The following is a 17828-nucleotide window of genomic DNA, read 5'->3' as shown; positions in this document are numbered from 1 at the left end:
ACCTATGCTGAGAGCCCCAGGCATGATTGTGGCCAGAATCACCTGATGCACAAGAGTGCTCAAGCCCTGGGCACTTGCCTGAGGCTGCCCTCCCTTTTCTCCAGACCCTGTTCCCGGGTGGAAGCGCCCAGGGCCAAGGGTGACTTTTAGCTCTTTGCCCATGCTGTGTTTCTCTCCAAGCTTTTCTATGACCCGGATGGCTTTGGACTTCTGAAGATGGCCTCTTTGTACTTCAATGACTTCTGGAACAAGCTGGATGTTGGTGCCATCCTCATCTTCATAGCTGGGCTCACATGCAGGCAAGTGGCCTAGTATTATCACCTCCCCCTCACCATTAATGCCCTCTCCCACCATGCATCCCTTCCTCTACCCAGGAACGAAAAAGCTGAGAGTTCATTTGTTTTTAAATCTTTGTTCTCTACTTAATAAGTGTCAAACAAAATGAACGTTGTGCATTCAAACTAGGTCAGTGACGGATTGCACAGCAAACTGAAGGTCTCTCTCCCTTCTGCATAGCTTGCTTTTCCCCTTTAAGTGTATAATGACTTCAACCTGTAACTCTCAAAGCTGTCCTGACTGTCTGTGATTTCTTCTGTCTTTCCACCTGTTCTCTTTTTCATTTCCCTCCCACTTCCCGATCCTCACTCAAATTAAAACTAAAACTAAAACCTTGTAATAAATATGTACAGTCAAGTTAAACAAATTCTCACACTGGCTGAGTCCAAAAATGTATATTTCATTCTGCCCCTTGAGCCCCCTCATCTCTCTTTCAGAAGGTGGATGGTTGGCATGTTTCGCTGTCATCCTCTGAAGTTGTTGCATTTCAGTCGTGTCCAACTCTCTATGACCCCATCTGGGGTTTTCTTGGCAAAGATACTGGTAGAGATTTGCCCTTTCCTTCTTCAGCTCATTTTACAGATGAGAAAACTGAGGCAAACAGAGTTAAGTGGCCTGTCCAGGGCCACACAGCTAGTAAATGTCTGAGGCTGGATTTGAACTCAGGAAGATGAGTTTTCCTCTCTCCAGGCCTGGCACTCTATGAACTATGGCATCACCTACCAGTCCTCCTGGAGGGCTGGTTAGTTTTTGCATTGGTCTGAGTCCCATGTTATTGGTTTGTTTTTGTCCAAGTGTTGATTTGTTTTTTTTTTAATTTTTATTTTATTTCTTCAATGAACAAACATCTACTTTTTTCCCTATTACCTGCCACTATTTGAAAAACAAAACACCAAAAAAAAAAATTTTTTTTTAACAATAATGTACAGTCAAACAAAAAAAATTCTCTCCATTTCCTATATCCAAAAATGTGTGTCTCCTCCTGTATCTTGAGTTCCCCACTTCACTCCGGGGGCGGGAAGGATGCTTTGCCATCTGCCCTCTGGAAATGTTGTGGGTCATTGCATTAATCAGAGTTCTTGAGTCTGTCCTGTTGATATTATAGAAAATCTTCTTTGTGTTTTACTTAAAACACTTTGCATCAGTTCATACAAATCATCCCAGGTTTCTCTAAAACTATCCCTTTAATGACTTTTTATGGCACAATAGTGTTCTATCACATGCACCTTCAGCCATTCTCCAGTAGATACATGGGTGACTTTCCTCTATCTCTGATCTCTTTGGGGCAGAGTCCAGTGCTATCACAGCTGAGTAACTCTGGGGCTCTAGTCCCAAACTGTTCTCCCCAGTGTAGACCAATTCATAATGCTACCAACAGGGCATGCATATGCCTACTTCCTCATGGCCTCTTCAGCTTTTGTCATTTTTCTTTGAATTATTGTGAGGTAGAAACTTAGAATTGTCTTAATTTGCATTTCTCTAATTATTAATGTTTTGGAGTATTTTAAATTACAGTATCAATTATATTATATTTTGTGTTTCTTCTTTTAAAAACTGCCATGATCTTTATCAATTGGGAAATTACTTTTATTCTTATAAATTTGAATCAATTCCCTATCTATCGTGTTTCTATGGTGTGATTTGTCATTTGGTATGTCCCAGACCTAATTTCTGCCAGACTGCTTTTGGTTAAATGGTGAGCTCTTGCCCAAGTATCTGTTCGTTGCTTCCCCATTAGCCATGGACTCTGGGCTGTCCATCCTTTGGTTTCTGTGGTCTCTCAACAGAAGACCTTTCTCATCTCTCGGATCATTAGCACCTTTGCTGGAGATGAAAGCCCAGAAATGCAGAGTCCTCATTGGCCAACTTCCCTGCTAGCCAGGGTAACAATGAGCTGTGTTAAATTCCTTATTGAGAATAATGACATTTATAGCTGTGGATTTGTCCCACTTGTGTGTGTGTGTGTGTCGGGGGGAGGCTGGAACTCACAGGAGCTGGGCCGGGGTGCTCGGATCTGAAACCAACACTCAGGGCTATCCCTAAACCCTTGGCCCTGTGACCTGGAAGTCCAGGAGGCCAGGGAATCTGCTGCACTCTCTTTAAAGCACAATGTAAAACTGTGATTCCAGTTATTGATCTCTCAGTCACCCTCACGCTCATCTTTTCCCCCTCTTTTCCCATTCATATTCTTTCTCTCCACACCACACATCCTCCCTGGTCTTCTGGAGCAGGTTCTGCTCTGTGACCAAACATGGGCTTTGGGGGATAGAGGGTGGACGTCGGTCTGGGCTCTCCAGGTGGTCTGGGGTGGCCCAGAATGCTCTGACCTTTGTCGCCATAGCTTGCTTTGGCCTCGGGGGACCCCCTTGGCGGACAAAAAGCTGCTAAGTTTCTCTCCTTCACAATGTCTTTTTCTGGCCTGTGGGAAATCCCAGGTCCCCTCATTTCCAACTCTCCCCTGTGCTGACCAGGTTGATCCCAGCGACCTTGTACCCAGGACGGATCATATTGTCTCTGGACTTCATTATGTTCTGCTTAAGACTGATGCACATTTTCACAGTTAGCAAAACTCTGGGACCCAAGATCATAATTGTGAAGAGAATGGTGAGTACCTACATGTGAGCCCGGGGCAGGGAGGAGCGTGGCAGCATATGCAGGGAGTACGGGGCTAGAGGGCCCCCTTGGCTAGGCACCTACCCCCAAATCAGCCTGCGTGGCCTGGCCCATGGCAGGCTCATTAAGGAAGCAGAGGATTGGGAGGCAGCTGCTCCTCATATTAGAGTGAGATAGGGGGAGACTTGCTTGAGGTCACACAGCAAAGCCATGGGAGACCTGAAACTCAGTCACAAAATCCAATCTGGTGTTCCCTCACTGCAGCTCATGCCTGGACTCAGACAGTGGCTCTGGGGGAGGGGACATTCCTGAAGAATTTGGGCAGAAACTCTGTCCCCTGAACCTGGGGGACCCTGGGCCTGCCTGCATGCTCAGGCAGGGCAGCGCCACATAGTCTTGGGGTGGCCTGGGCCAGGCTGGTGTGGGCGCTGGGCCTGGGGCTCTGGAGGTGATAAGAAGTTGTGGGATGAATCCATGGGTGGGGCGGGGAAGCCCACATCATGTCCGTTGGCAGCTCTACCCCTGTTGTTGCAGATGAAGGACGTCTTCTTCTTCCTCTTTCTCCTGGCTGTTTGGGTTGTGTCCTTTGGGGTCGCAAAGCAGGCCATTCTGATCCACAATGAGAGTCGGGTGGACTGGATCTTCCGAGGGGTGGTTTACCATTCCTACCTAACCATCTTTGGGCAGATCCCGACCTACATCGATGGTACCAGATTGAGATGCTCCCCTTGTTTGCAATTCTGTGCCAAATGAAGCTAGAGGGTGCCATGGTGCCCAGTGCTGAGTCTTTAGGAAAGCCTGAGTTCAAATCCTGCTTCAGTTACTAGCTGTGGGACCCTGGGAGTCACTTACCTAATGTCTGTTTGCCTCAGTTTCCTCATCTGTAAAATGGGAATAACTACAGAACCTACCTTCTAGGGTGGTTCTGAGAATCAGAGGAGGTACTATTTGCAAAACTCTTAGCACAACTCTACACACAGTAGGTGCTTAGTAAATGAAGTCCACAGTGTTATCCCCCACTTCAGCTTCTCTGCCCTGCCCAGGGAGGTGACTTTGGAGGGGGAGATATTGGGATTTAGGTTTCTGTTGCATCCTAGGTGTTTGTAGATCAGGGAGGCACTCTTTGCCTTTTCTCAGGTGACTCCTCTCTCTGTCAGCCCCTGAAGCCCATGAGGGGACCCCCCTGAGAATCTCAGTTTTACACCATAAGATAAAGCACAGAGGGTCACTGAACAAACAGCAGTTACCAAGATAGAAAAGAAAACATCCCCTTCAGCCAAGTCCTGGCTAAGAGCTGCTGGCCTCACCTCTTGTCTCTCTGCCTTTTCTTCCCCCTTGCCTCTGGGCCTGTGGGGAGCTCCCAGTGTGGAAGCTCCCTCTCAGAGTGCAGTTCTGCCTCAACTTTAGAGGACCCAAGGAGGTGAATGGGCACTTGAACTCAGAGCTTCCTGGCTCGAAGGCGGGTGAGGACATTTGGCTTTGGCTCTGACTGCTGACTCCCCCCGGCTCTGTCCGCAGGGGTGAACTTCAATCCGGAACAGTGCAGCCCCAATGGCACAGACCCCTACAAGCCCAAGTGTCCTGAGAGCAGCGAGGTTAGCAACAAGCCGGTGTTCCCCGAGTGGCTGACGGTTATCCTGCTCTGCCTCTATCTACTGTTCACCAATATCCTGCTCCTCAACCTCCTCATCGCCATGTTCAAGTGAGCCCCGTCCTCAGGGGCCCGGCCCGCCTCTGTCCACACCCCGTGGGTCGGAGGTGGTGAATGGGGAGCAGCGCGGGTGGGTCTGGGGGCTAAAACAAAGGGTGCTGGGCTGGGAGTCGGGGCTCATGGCCGGGTCATGCCCCTCTCGGAGCCTGTTTCAGGAATGGAGAGCTCACTTGGGTGACTCTCGCATCCGGGCCTGATGGGGCCCGAGGCGGTGGAATAAGGAGGCGAGAAGGGATTGCGGGCCGTGGGTCACGGGCTGCCTCCCCTCCCCCGCCCCAGCTACACCTTCCAGCAAGTCCAGGAGCACACAGATCAGATCTGGAAGTTCCAGCGGCATGACCTGATCGAGGAGTACCACGGGCGGCCCCCCGCGCCCCCGCCCTTCATCCTATTCAACCATCTGCAGCTGTTCGTCAAAAGAGTTATCCTGGGCAAGCCAGCCAAGAGGCACAAGCAGCTGAGTAAGCGCAGGCAGGCTCTCTCGAGGACTCAGCCAGCACGAGGTCCTCCTGTGCCCACACCCACACACTTACCACAGGGTGCCTGGCACGCTGGCCCTCGTCCATGCTCTGGGCCAGGCCGCCCTCTGCCAGGAGGGGACAAAGGCTGTTCGGGAGGGCTCTGCTGCCTCCTCCTCTCCCCTGCACCTGCCTGCACTGGGCAGTCAGGCAGACAGAAGGGGGAGCAGCCTTGGCCTTGGGCCCAGGAGTCACCTCCTGATGGCCTCTCTGGGCAGGGCCCCCTCCCTGCCTCTTCCCTCTCCTCACCCTCCCAGGCTGGGAGCCTCCTCCAGAATTAAAGTCTTTCTTTCAGCAGCTCTGGCTGCAGAAAACAAGCACAAAAGCAAGGTCACTCCTGAGGAGGGAGAGGTCAGAGGGAGGTGGGGGAGGTAGCACTGAGCTGAGCCTCCAAGACAGGCAGAGAGTCTGAGGAGGGGAGCAGGGGAGCATTCCAGCCAATGTAATGTGTGTGAGTGATGGCGAGCAGGCTGTGTGTGTGTGTGTGTGTGTGTGTGTGTGTGTGTGTGTGTGTGTGTGTGTGTGTGTGTGTGTGTGTGAGAGAGAGAGAGAGAGAGAGAGAGAGAGAGAGAGAGAGAGAGAGAGGATCAAGATCAAGGGCAGACCGTATTTGAACCTGGAAGTAATAGAGAGCCACAGTAGTTAATGGAGTGGGAGAGTGATGTGGTCCAACCTAAAAGGAAGGAAATCATGTGGGTACTGACTGGAGGGTGGACTGGGCTGGGGACATATTGGAGGTTGAGAGTGTTCGGGTTAGTGATGTTCCGTCATGGTATTCTAGAGGAAATACAGTCCTGTCAGATAACAAGCCTTTATTAGGTCTTATATATGCCCAGCACTTGGGATACAAAGAAAGGGAAAAGCCAGGTCCTGCTTTTCCTCATGGAGCTCCCAGTCTTAAAAGAAGGTGAAAAGCAGGGAGAGCCTGGGGAGGGGGCAAGCTGGGGGAGGGAGAAGAGATGGTTGCACTGATCCCCTCCTTAAATAAGGACCTGGGTGGAGCTCTCCTCTGTCCACCCTCTGTCATCTCCCGTCAAAGCTGCCTCCTTCCTTCTCCCTCTCCTGCCCAGAGGTTTGGGTCACCCCTGCAGCAGCCAACTGGAACCCAGGTCCTGCCCCCTGAGGACACGGGGAGTGTGCTAGCTGGGTGAGGCAAGCTCAGGCTGAGATTTCCTGAAGTCAGGCACTGCAGTGGGCAGTGAAAGCATCTGGGCTCTGGGGAGCCAGCAAGGGAGGAGCTGAGGGGAGGACCCTTGGCTGGAACAGACTGAGCATGTGTGGTTGGCAGTTTGGGTCACGGGGCTTTTCAGTTTTGGGCCAAGTCCTCCAGGATTCCCTCTCCTACCCCCATGTCTTTGCAAATTCTAGCTTTCCAGGCCTCTGAGCTCTCCTGCCTCACCAATGACACCTCTTTATCTGCAGGCTGTGTTCTCATCAATTCCCCTCTCCTTGAGAGCAGGGCCTGGGTCCTTTGCATCCATGTTCCCAGACTGAGCAAAGCGCCAGGCCCACAGGAGGCCTCTTGGGCCTGCATTGAACCAAGCCTGGCTCCCTTGTGGCCTCTTGCCCTATCCTCTTGTCTGGACCCTGGAGCTGTGGAGGAGACCCAAGGGCAGGCAGCTGATAGGACTGCTCCAGGGTCCTGGATGCTTCTCAGATAGGAGCTGAGAGTGTCTGACTCTCTCTGTGCCTGGTCCCTCATGGTTACTGGATCACATGACCCACCAGCCAGACCCTGGTGGGGCTGCCATGGGGTGTATGGACATATCCCAGACTTTTGGAAATGCTGCTTTCTCCTTCTTTGCCCCCTCTCAACAGAGAAGAAGCTGGAGAAGAATGAGGAGGCCACTCTGCTCTCCTGGGAGATCTACCTAAAGGAGAATTACCTGCAGAGCCAGCAGTACCAGCTCAAACAAAGGACGGACCAGAAGATTGAGGACATGGGCAACAAGTGAGATTGGGTTCTGAGCGGGGGGGAGGGGGTCTGGCTAAGGATCACCAGGTGCCAGGTCCTGAGCAGAGGTGCCAGGGGGTGGACAACCTGACTGAGAGTCACAGAGTACTGGGTCCTGAGTAACACCAGGCAGGCAGGTTGGCAGTTTGAGGCTCATTAGGGTACTAAGTCCTGAGCAGGGGTGCCAGGCAGACAGATTAGCAGACTGAGGGTCACAAGGGTGCCAGCCCCTGAGCAGGAACAGCCAGGGAGTGGGCAGAAGGGCTGAGAATCATCAGGATCCAATAGCACAGAAAATCAGGGCCCTCTGGGGATACTTGAGAAACAGGCAGGTGGCTTAGGGTTGAGATGAGAGAGCAAGGGCGGGGCTGGAGCTTGGCTTTGTGTTCAGGAAACGAAGACTTGAGGGGGTAACACATCCCCTCTCCCCACTCCCTCCTAGAGAGCCGTCCCTTAGAGTAGAACAGAAACAAAGGGGGAAAAGGTTCATTGAAACTAAGTGTCGCTATATTTGACCCCCGTGGTCCCCACCTCTGCAAAGAAGGTTGGGGAGGCGCCTTCCTGGTTCTCTTATCTGGGGCCAAATATGGCCCCTTCAGACTGGCACTCCCTTCTTCGTCCTCATTGGTTTAGCCATTCCCAGGAATATGTTTTAGGGGAGGGGAGGACAGAGCAGCTTGGGAGGTTCTGGGGTTACTGGAGACTGAAAGACTCAAGAAATGAGACGGGGGAGCAAGGACCAGGAGGGCAAGGGAGGCAAGGCCACTGTGGGGGCTCTGGGGAGGGAGGGGAGGTCATGGAGGGCCCTGGGGGGGAAGTGGGTCCCATGGATGTGGGAAGGTCCTGTCTGACCATCTGAAGACTCCAGTGCCACCTATGCTACATCTCTGAGTGAGGGGGTGTGTGCTCTGTGCCAGGATTGACATCATGATGGACCTGCTGGACCTGGATCACCTGAAAAGGCTGGGCTCTGTGGAGCAGCGGCTGGGGTACCTAGAGGAGCAGGTGAGCCAGGACCCTCCGAGGCAGGGGCGCCCACCTCAACCTTTTCTGCAACACTGGTTCAGCTGTGAGATCCTGTGGGCACAAAAACGAGGCATTCTGGTTTGGAGTGGAGGCGGGGATCAGAGGTGGGCTTGGAAGGTCCCTGAGCAACAGGACCCAAGGAAGGGACTTGTCCCCTCCCCCATCTCCTCTGGAGCTGCACCCTGCCCACTCCCTGGCAGTGAAGTATTGTGCTGTCAGGGTTAGGGAAGTGGATGCTCCCCCTAGGGCTGGAGAGTCCCTCTGAGCAACAGCCACCCTGGCCTTCCTCAGGATCTTCACTGGCACATTCTGTTTTCTTGAGAAGGGGCTAGTACCCACCTGTGATCACTGAGAAGGGAACCTGAGCTCCTCCTTCTGCAGGTGTTATGGCCTTCCTAGGTGGAGGAAAATCAAGAGACCTGCCCTCTACCCTCAATCAGAAGGGGAAGCACAGAGCACGAGAGAAAAAGAGACAGAGAGAGACAAAGTGTGTGCATGCGTGTGTGTGTGTGTGTGTGGTGTGTGCATGCACCTGATTTGAACTTGTTCAATTAAACAAGTGCTCAGTAAATAACTTTTGTATGCCAACCACTAGAGTTAGAGAGACAGAGATCCAAAAGGGAACAGGTTCTGCAGTGGAGGAGGAGGAGAACAGGCAGCTTCATCCATAGCTCAGACCTGGAATGTTTGACTCAATAAGAGTGCATTAAGCACCTGCTGTGTGCCAGGTGCTGCACTAAACCATGTGGGCTCCTGGTTCTCTGAGGCTTAGGCTGGATAGGAGTTGGGGCCAACTGTGAAAACAGAAACAAGGCCTTGCCCTCAGGGGTCTCTACTTAGAGAAGGAAGCACACCAGAAATAAGTCAGACCCCTGAGCTGCGATGATGGGGCTGGAGGGAGGCAGGATCAGTGAGAGAATTTGGAAGGTGCCAGGTGGGAGGGGTCTCCAGAGGCAGAGGAGATGGCATAGAGGAGGTTGGGTGGGAGACTGTGTACAGATAAGATCAAGGTCCAGTGGCTGGAGCATAGAATGAATGAATCAGGTGCAGAGTCAGCTTGGGAAAGGCCTCCTTCATTTTTGAGGCTGGCATGATGGGTACAACTGTCATGCCCTCTCTGGTCCCACCCATTCCTCCACTTTAAGGCACACATAAGCACTACTGGAGAGACCGTGGGCCATACCCCGAGTATGATTTCTCAGTGACACAATTGGTGCCCTTGGTTGGATTTGGAGGTGGCCCTCCTGACTTGTTCCTCAGGGCCCCCAAATGTCCTGGAGGCCTGTTGGCCTTGTGTTCTTCTCTGGGTTTGGGGGCAGAAGTGGTGCTGAGGGCTATGTCCTGGCTGCTTCCAGGCCCAGGAAGCTGTCTCCCAAGTCATGTTTCTTGAGGAGCTCCAAAGGTCTGGTGAGGTGCCCATTCTATGGATCTGTGGAACCTTCATTTGGAGCTCACCTGAGAGGTGGCCCCAGGCCCTCATGCCTGGGCTGCAGGTCTCAGGGATAGTTGAGCTAATGTTGCCTTAATCAAGTGCTCAGTGCTTTCCCCAAGGCTCAGACCATCCTAATGGGACTTGCTGGTGCCTGGGAGGAGGTGCAGAGAAGGGCCCTCACCCAGGCTGATTAGCATGTCTTGGTCAGATGTTCCAGTCAACCAAGGCCCTGACCTGGATCATCCGGGCACTGAGGGAAAATGGTTTTGGCTCCGAGGAGGACATGCCTGTCTTGGGTAAGTCTTGTGAGCAACGTGCCCAAGGGCACATTGGTAGTGGTCACTGGGGACAGAATTTGAACTCTGATCCCTGACTCAGAGTCAGTTCTCTCACCCTGTATTATACTGCCTCCCCAGCCCTGGCTCCCAGAGTTTTGGCAGGGATGGCTGCTGCTGGTTATTTTTCCTGCTGTTTAAATATAATGTGGGCATCAAGAAAGGAAAACCCACCTAGCGGGTCAAACTAGCACCCTCCCCCAGTCAGATTCCTAGGGACTGGTTGGTCATGCCCAGCTCGGGCTCCAGGAGAGGACTCACCAGTGGTTCATACTTGAGTCTTCACTGACAATCTAATGAGAACACAGTCCAGAAAGTCTTCCACACTCAGGTGTGGGCGGAGGGAGGAGATAGGGAGGAGCTCTGGTCCAGCCTCCTGGGAGCCAGCCCAGTTTCACACTTACTAGGTAAAAGATAATGAAAATGAAACCTGACCTCAGTTTCCTGATTTGTAAAATGGGCATAATAATAGCACCTGCCTCCCAGGGTTGTCGTAAGAGTCAAATGACATAATATTTGTACAGCATTTTATAGACCTTAAATGCTGGCTAAATGCCAGGAAAGGCAGGGATGGGATGGAGGTTCTGGAAGATGGGGGACAGTTTGTGAGTCCTGGGGGCTCAGAGTTAGGGTGAGGTGATGGGAGGAAGAGTGTGTCCCCTTAGAAGGAAGGAAAGCTCCAGGAGTGTGGGTGAAGACGTGTTCTGAGAGTCCGTGTGCATGCATGTATGTGTGTGTCTGTGTGTGTATACACGCATGTGCATGTGCATGTAGGGGGCGTCAGGAATGGTGGGAGGACCTAACCTGAGGGGATGGAGCCTCTAGAATCCTGGGGGGGCTCCTGAGATGTCTGCCTGGGTGCCACCCCACCAGTGTCCAGGAAGGTGCCGGAAGGGAAGGAATATGACCCAGGGGACAAGCAGGAAGACACAGAGGACTTATACCACGTGAATGCCCGCCATCTCCTGTACCCCAACTCCACCGTCATGCGCTTCCCGGTGCCCAATGAGAAGGTCCCCTGGGAGGTAAGGTCTCGGAGCAGGGAGGGGAGAGGCCCCTCAGTGCCAGCCATCCAAGGGAGATGCGGGTAAATGACCTGAGTCATCACCTGCTCCCCAGACAAGATGCCAGCCTTTAGGCCTGGTGAGAGCATTGGTTGAAAGATGGTTTCTTCACAGCAGGAATTCCATATCTATGATCCTCCCTTTTACACAGCAGAGAGGAAGGAGAAAGCCACATCAGACCCTGTGGGAAAGTGAGTCAGCTGGCGAAGAACCTCCTGTCCTCTGCAGGGTGCCAGACCTCTGGGTGGGGAGGGAGCACAGAGATGGACATAGAGAGGTGGGGGGGGGGGCTGTCAGGGAGGAGGTAGGTCATCCAGAGGGTTGGGCCAGCCCTGGGATTCTGGGTCTACTGCCCTGACTTGTTCAGGGTGTCTGAAGTGAGGGGTGGTCCCTTCTGGCTCTGTCATGCCAGCTTGGAGTCCTCCCACGTTATGGGAACTAAAGCCACCTTGTGAAGAGGGGCTTTCCCTCCTGGTCATCTCTGCAGGGAACCCCACCTCAAGAGCCCTGGGCCTGCCTCTTCTCTCTTTCAGTTCTCTGGAATCTCTGTCTAGGATCAATTACAACACCATGGATGGGCTGATCAACAGGCAGAGTTTCCATGGCCCTTACATGGTGCAGGATGGGCTCTCCCTGTGAGTCAGCTTGGATTTCTTGCACTCTAACACCCTGCTCCTCTCTGGGTCAGGGCAGAACCACAGCCCTGACTCCACTCCCCAGTCTCCCTGAGGTCCTCACTATCCAGTGGGTGATGCTACCTTATGGAAAGATAACAGCTCTGGTTTCATTTGAGCAGGCAACTTTCATGTGAGGGTACTCCCTCCAGCAAAGCAGATTGGCATGTTTTCTGCAGCCAATAGTCTTGAAAAGCTGCCTAGAGCAGTGAGGGGTTAGGGATTTTCCTAAGGTGACTTGAACCTGGTCCTCCAGCCTCTGGCTGTGTTGCCACATCTAAGAGCCACAGACCACGTGTGATGTGTCTTCCCCCCACTGAACTGGTCCAGGGTTTCTCCAAAAGAGGTGTTCACAGAGCAGAAGGTTGGTAGTGGCAGCTTCCATTGTTTCAAGCCAAAACCCCTTCACAAGAAGGTAGCATTCCATTAGCTGTGGGTCTACCTTGGGGACTGTTCTGGAAAAGTCCTATGCTTACCACACTTCCTCCCTGTGCCAGGAACCCCATGGGGCGCACAGGATTACGAGGCAGGGGGAGCCTCTGCTGCTTTGGACCAAACCACGCCCTACATCCTGTTATCACACGGTGAGTAGCTTTATGGTGGCCAGCATCCTTTCTATGGTACTGGGAACCCCATTACTAGCTTCTTTCATTTTGTACCTTAAAGGAAGTCTGAAGAAAATGGAGGGGCCCCTTTGGTAAACTTCCTGAATTCTTTCCAGGTTTGGTGACTGGGGGGTAAATGAAGATATTGGGATGATCCAGGGCAGGTGTCTCTCCTCTCTTACAGCTGGCGGCGGAATCAAGATGGTGCCATTTGTAGAAAAAGCATAAAGAAGATGCTGGAAATCTTGGTCGTCAAGCATGCCTTGTCAGAACACTGGGCTTTGCCCGGGGTATGTGGCCATTGGCCAGTTGGTTGGTGTCAATGAATGCCCCTTCCTGCCTTCAATTTTTCATTCATTTATTCATTCAACGCATATTGTTAAGCACTCACTCTGCACAAGGATCTGTGCTAAAAGGCGAGGGATAAATAGTTCATTAGTGGTAGTGGCAGAATGATTTCTTCAAGGATCATTGACTTCACTGGTGCAGAGCATGGTGTCTCCACAAGGGCAGAGGACAATGCTTGCACACCTCAGGTAGGCCACCTTTGTGAGCAGCTGTGGCTTGAATGTCCGCATCCCTGTGGCCAACCAGGGCATGATCCTTCCTGGTCCTCAACCAACAAACACTGGAACCAATCTCAAAGCCCTTCCATCATTATAGCCTCCACTGGGCTGTCATTGAAAATCCTGGGTCTTCCCAAGTCATGGTGAGGAGCCAAAATAGAACTTTGATGGGGGGTGGGGAATAAAGCACTTCCCTTTGCTCTGGAACTTTACAGGAGGGGAGAGTGGATGCAGGGCATGTACCCATCGTTCAGAGCAGGTGGGTCTTATCTTATTCCCTCCTCATCTTCATGGCTGCCACCTGTCAGCTTCTGGGCCATTTTTCTGGCATTTTTGATGGACACAGGACCTAGCTCACAGGCGCCTTTACCCCTCTTCTTGCCATTGGACTTGGAGATAACAAAATTTATTTTGATGGTCCCTTATAATAACCTGACCTCCTAATCCCCAAATTCAAATGGCTTCCTGTATTCTCCTTCAGTCCCACAATGACATGGCTACCCTTTGGACCACCCACCTCTAAGAAACAGACTGCTTTGAAGAGTGAGAACTTTAGTCTTTCTCTCTGACTATAGCCCCCGATCTTCTGCCCTCTTCTATAGGCTCATGCCCCCCACCTCCTACTTTTTATCCTTCCTGGCACCTCAGGACTCCCAGGACCTGATTATCCCAGCCCATTTTCCTCTCTAGGATTTCATTAGTCTCTGTTCCTTGCCTTGGCATTATGGTAGTACAGCTCAAGAGTTGGAAGGACCTTGGAGGTCATCTAGCCCAACCCCTTTATTTTACTGAGGCCACAAAGGTGAATAGACTTGCCCAAGGTCATACTGGTAGTAAGTTGCAGGTCCGCTCATCTCCAAATCTCATGCTCTTTCCACTGTGCGACACAATATTTTACTCACAACTTTTCCATAGATCTTGTTCTGAGCCCTTCTGCTATTTCTTACTTGTAAAGCCTCATTTCTGGCTAATGACCACTCCAAGGTCTCTGCTCCTGCTGCAGGGCTGCTTCAAAAGACAAAGCTTCTTTGACTGAATTAAGTGGCTGCCCTGGGAGGTGATAGGCTCTTGGTTGCTGGGATCTGGGCGGTCATTTGTCAAGCTGCTGCTCTCCCTCTCCAGGTCTTGAACCCCATACTCCTTGCAAATATGTTGTTGTGGGAATTCTTGGACAGGTAGAAACTTCTGAGGTGCCTTTGATATGAGGTTCTAAATTTTAAGTCTGACTCTAAATTTGTGACTTGGCCTGTTGGAGCTGCTGTAGAGGGGACTAGGCTGCCTTGGACCATCTCCCTGTAGTGAGGGTGACCACATTCTAAGAATGTTGCCAAAGGGAATCAAGTCTTAGGAAAGAATTTGACACAATAGTCTCCAAGGATCCTGCCAACTCTAGTTCTATAGTCCTGGATTCAAGAAGAAAAGGTCCAGCAGAATCCTGGGCTCCAGGCTTAGCTCTGACATTTACCAACTATGTGACCACAGGCAAAGTCCCTTGCTTCTCTGACTCTGGGTTGTTCATCTGTAAGAAGGGGGTGCTGGGAGAAGGGCATTTTCTCATCTGAAAACCCTCTTACTCATAGACTGAGACTGGCCAGCTGCATGTAATTTTCTGATTCTCTTCAGGGATCCCTGGAACCTGGTGAGATGCTGCCCCGAAAACTGAAGAGGATCCTGAGTCAGGAATTCTGGCAGTACTTTGAGACACTGCTGAAGCAAGGTGCTGAGGTAGGGTGGCCTTGTGCACCACTGCCTCAGTGGGTGGGAGGTGGTGTTCTGGGAAGGTTCCTTTGGAGGACAGACAGGGCTGGCTGGGAGGGAGTAGAGGCTACTGGAGAAATGCCATCCTGAGAGATGAGGAAAAGCCTGGTAGGAAGCAGGAAGGCCAGCCTGGCTGGACTCAGAGTAGAGGGAAAGTGGCAGGTTGGGGAGAGGCATGATGAGCAGGATAAGGAACTGGGGCTTTATTCAGAAGACAGTGGGGAGCCATCGACATATGGGAGCCCCAGGCTTTTAGTGGGGCAAGAGGAGGGTTAATTTTATCCATCTATGGAACATGGATTAGAGAAGAGGGAAGTACAGGTAGGGAAACCAATGAGGAGATAACAAGGCATGTGGTGGCCCTGGGCCACCAGGTGCAAGCAGAGGTAGGAAGAAGCCCCATTTCTCTCATACTACCTAACACCCAGTGGATGCTTCTCCAAGACTGAGTTGGTTTCCTTCCCCTGCTCTGCCTCTCCAGGTCTATAAAGGTTATGTTGATGACCCAAGGAACACAGATAATGCCTGGATAGAAACCATTGCCATCAGTGTTCACTTCAAGGACCAGAATGACTTGGAATTGAAGCGACTGAATTCTGTAAGTGCCTTTTGATGCCTTCCTCACTCCCCCAAAGGTTTGTGAAAATGTCACAAGGGTGTGATCTGACCGATGAAATTGCTAGTCTCATTGTTGAAGTACTTGGAGTCTTTGCTTCTCCCAGCAAGAGCAGCATGATCTGAGTCCAGCCTAATGGTGGAACAGTCTCTTTCCTCACTCCCTTCAGGTAGTTCTAGGATTATTATTTTCATTCTACAGATGAGAAAACTGAGGCTCAGGGCAGTGAGATGACTTGCCCAAGGTCCCCTAAAGAATAAATGGCAGAATTAAGAGATGGAAATGATTGATAATTTATGGCAGGTGACGCTTAAGAAGAGGGAGGGTTTGGGTGCCCACACACCACTACTCCCAGCATGGGCACCAAGAAAAGCAAATACATTGCTGTCTTGACAGTCATCAGTTTGACCTCACAGGTCTCATTGAGACTTGATGGAATGAGATCCATGACTGGCATGTGATGGAAGGGTGGTGGACACCCTCTTGTGAATACATGGGCCTCATGTGATGGCCCTACAAAATACGACTGGCAGGAGGAGGATATTGAAGCAGTGGGTGGCAGATGTGTCCAATGGACGGCTTGGCCAAGAAAGGGGATAGATGATGAGCTGCAGACAAAGATCACAGGCAGAGGCTTGATGAGGAGGAGGATATCTGGGTGGACCAATGGATCAATTCTTGGCTTGTGCTGCTAGCATTTCTTTGAGCTGCCAGTGATGATTCATCCTCTAAAAGGTCAGGGAATGGCAAAGGGGACTTCTTTCTTTAACAAATCTTGTTTTGACAAACTACTCAACCAATCAGCAACCATTGAAGTGCCTACTATGTGACAGGCTCTTGTTGGGCACTAGGAATGCCAAAGATAAAAAGGAACAGTGCCCACCCGCAGGGATTGAGGAGAGGAGACGTGTACCATGCAGTTATATACCAAAGTATATACAAGGTGATAGGAGGAGGGGAGCAGGCAGCTAGGAAAGGGTGCAGGTAGAGGCTGTACTGAGCTGGGTCCTGAAGCAAGTCAGATATGATGAGAGAAGGCACAGGCCTTCCAGGCATGGGGAGTGTGCACTGCAAAGACATTGAGAGGAGACAGAGCATCCTAAGTGAGTACACCAAGGAAGGCCTGCTGAGTGAAGGAGCTTGCTCTCTCTGGGAATTTCTGATGCAGGACAGGGAAGTGTAATGTCTAGCACCATGGCAGGTGGAGCAGCTAGCTTCAAGTGGGTCAGGAAAAGGCAGGTAACATCCCATGGACAAAACTGTACAGCGAAAGTTGACTGGGGTGGGCTGGGACGCTGAGGCAAAAGATTCAGGTGATGAGTAGCTGCCTCATTTTCTTTCCAGCATCTCCAAGTCTGTGACCCAGAGGTCTCCATCAGATGGCAGGTGGTCGACAAGCGGATCCCCCTCTATGCAAATCACAAGGAGATCCTTCAGAAAGCTTCTGCCCTATTTGGTGCCTATTACTAAGGCCAGTGAAACACTCCATGTGTCCTGGCACTAGAGAGCAGCAAAGGACTGGTCTTTGTTGACCAGAAATGAGTCATCTGGTTCAATGATCTCCACATCTACTACAATGAGAAAGATGTTTACTCTGTTTCTCAGCCCCCATGGATTCACCGTTATTCTCCTAGAGGTGGGACTGAGACTGCTGGTGGGTGCAGGCTGCCAACCTGGGCCAGATGCCAGCAGAAGTGTCAGAATCCACCTTAGAGTGCTCACCTTGATCTCCTCCATGTCACACCCTGTCTCCTTGCAATCCAGACTGGCAATTGGATTGTCCAGAAGGCATTGATGGTAGTGCTGGGGTTTGGGGAAGGGGAGCAGTCCTAAGATACAGATCTGGGGTGAAGGACAGGGAGGGCCAGGGACTTGTCTTCTCTGCAGAGGATAAGCTGGTGTCCTCAGGAGAGGCCCATTCCCTTTCTTCACCATCTCCAGTCCCCAGAAGAGGCTAACCTGAGAGACCCACTGGTTTCCAGCCCATGCCACCCTTCTGTTATTTTCCATAGCATCTTCCCTGCCTTTGCCCAGGGCCCTCCAACTACTGCTAGGCTCCATGTTCTCATGAGATTGCCCCCAGAGCCTCTGTCTGTAACTGGGACTTAGCATAGATCTAACACCCCCAGGCACCCCCTCGCAGGGAAGTCTCAGGACTGTGGTCTGGGGACATTCCCTATCCGTAGCAGGTGCCAAACTGTCATAAGTAAGAGTGTCCCAGGGCTTCATGGGACCAGCAGGGGCTCTGATCCCCATGAGAGAGGCCAGATCCTGAGGGCTCTAACGAAGCCTCCTCAGCATTTCTTTGTGTCTTCTCATGAGACCTGCCATGGCCAAGTGACTCTGAGGATGGGGGACCTGGTAACAGACGTGACATTAAAGCTGCTCACTGGCTCCTCCTCACACTCTGCTGCCCTGTTCTGTGTGGGTTGACATGGAGATGCTGATCAGGATAAACATGGGCTTGAGTTGAGGGCAAGGATGTCCTTGAACTTCTCTAGCCTTGGTTTCCCAGAGGTGGCAGAAGGTAGGAGAGCCAGGGGCCACAGGGCTGCAGCTCATTGTCCCTCAGGTTGAGCCACTCCCAAGACCCTTCCTCCCAATCCCCAAGTTTTATCCC

The 17828-nt window shown here is 51.6% G+C and overlaps 1 protein-coding gene across 1 annotated transcript in view; it reads left to right on the top strand.

Moving 5' to 3' along the window:
- The window catches only part of TRPM2 (transient receptor potential cation channel subfamily M member 2), a 40841-nt gene extending 23228 nt beyond the window's left edge, over positions 1 to 17613 (top strand). The window contains exons 17-32 of the mRNA XM_072640866.1: positions 181 to 299; positions 2808 to 2940; positions 3484 to 3655; positions 4468 to 4651; positions 4940 to 5121; positions 6997 to 7129; positions 8050 to 8137; positions 9799 to 9886; positions 10799 to 10950; positions 11104 to 11180; positions 11523 to 11624; positions 12161 to 12247; positions 12453 to 12558; positions 14458 to 14559; positions 15074 to 15190; positions 16553 to 17613. Coding sequence (XP_072496967.1) covers positions 181 to 299; positions 2808 to 2940; positions 3484 to 3655; positions 4468 to 4651; positions 4940 to 5121; positions 6997 to 7129; positions 8050 to 8137; positions 9799 to 9886; positions 10799 to 10950; positions 11104 to 11180; positions 11523 to 11624; positions 12161 to 12247; positions 12453 to 12558; positions 14458 to 14559; positions 15074 to 15190; positions 16553 to 16678 — 1968 coding nt within the window. The 3' untranslated portion in view covers positions 16679 to 17613. The remainder of the gene's footprint in view (positions 1 to 180; positions 300 to 2807; positions 2941 to 3483; positions 3656 to 4467; positions 4652 to 4939; positions 5122 to 6996; positions 7130 to 8049; positions 8138 to 9798; positions 9887 to 10798; positions 10951 to 11103; positions 11181 to 11522; positions 11625 to 12160; positions 12248 to 12452; positions 12559 to 14457; positions 14560 to 15073; positions 15191 to 16552) is intronic.
- Positions 17614 to 17828: the final 215 nt, after the last annotated feature.

The sequence above is a fragment of the Notamacropus eugenii genome, chromosome 2, assembly GCF_028372415.1.
Source record: "Notamacropus eugenii isolate mMacEug1 chromosome 2, mMacEug1.pri_v2, whole genome shotgun sequence".
NCBI classification, from domain to species: Eukaryota; Metazoa; Chordata; class Mammalia; order Diprotodontia; family Macropodidae; genus Notamacropus; species Notamacropus eugenii.
Note: the sequence above shows the minus strand (reverse complement) of the source record. Positions and strands in the feature narration are given on the sequence as shown.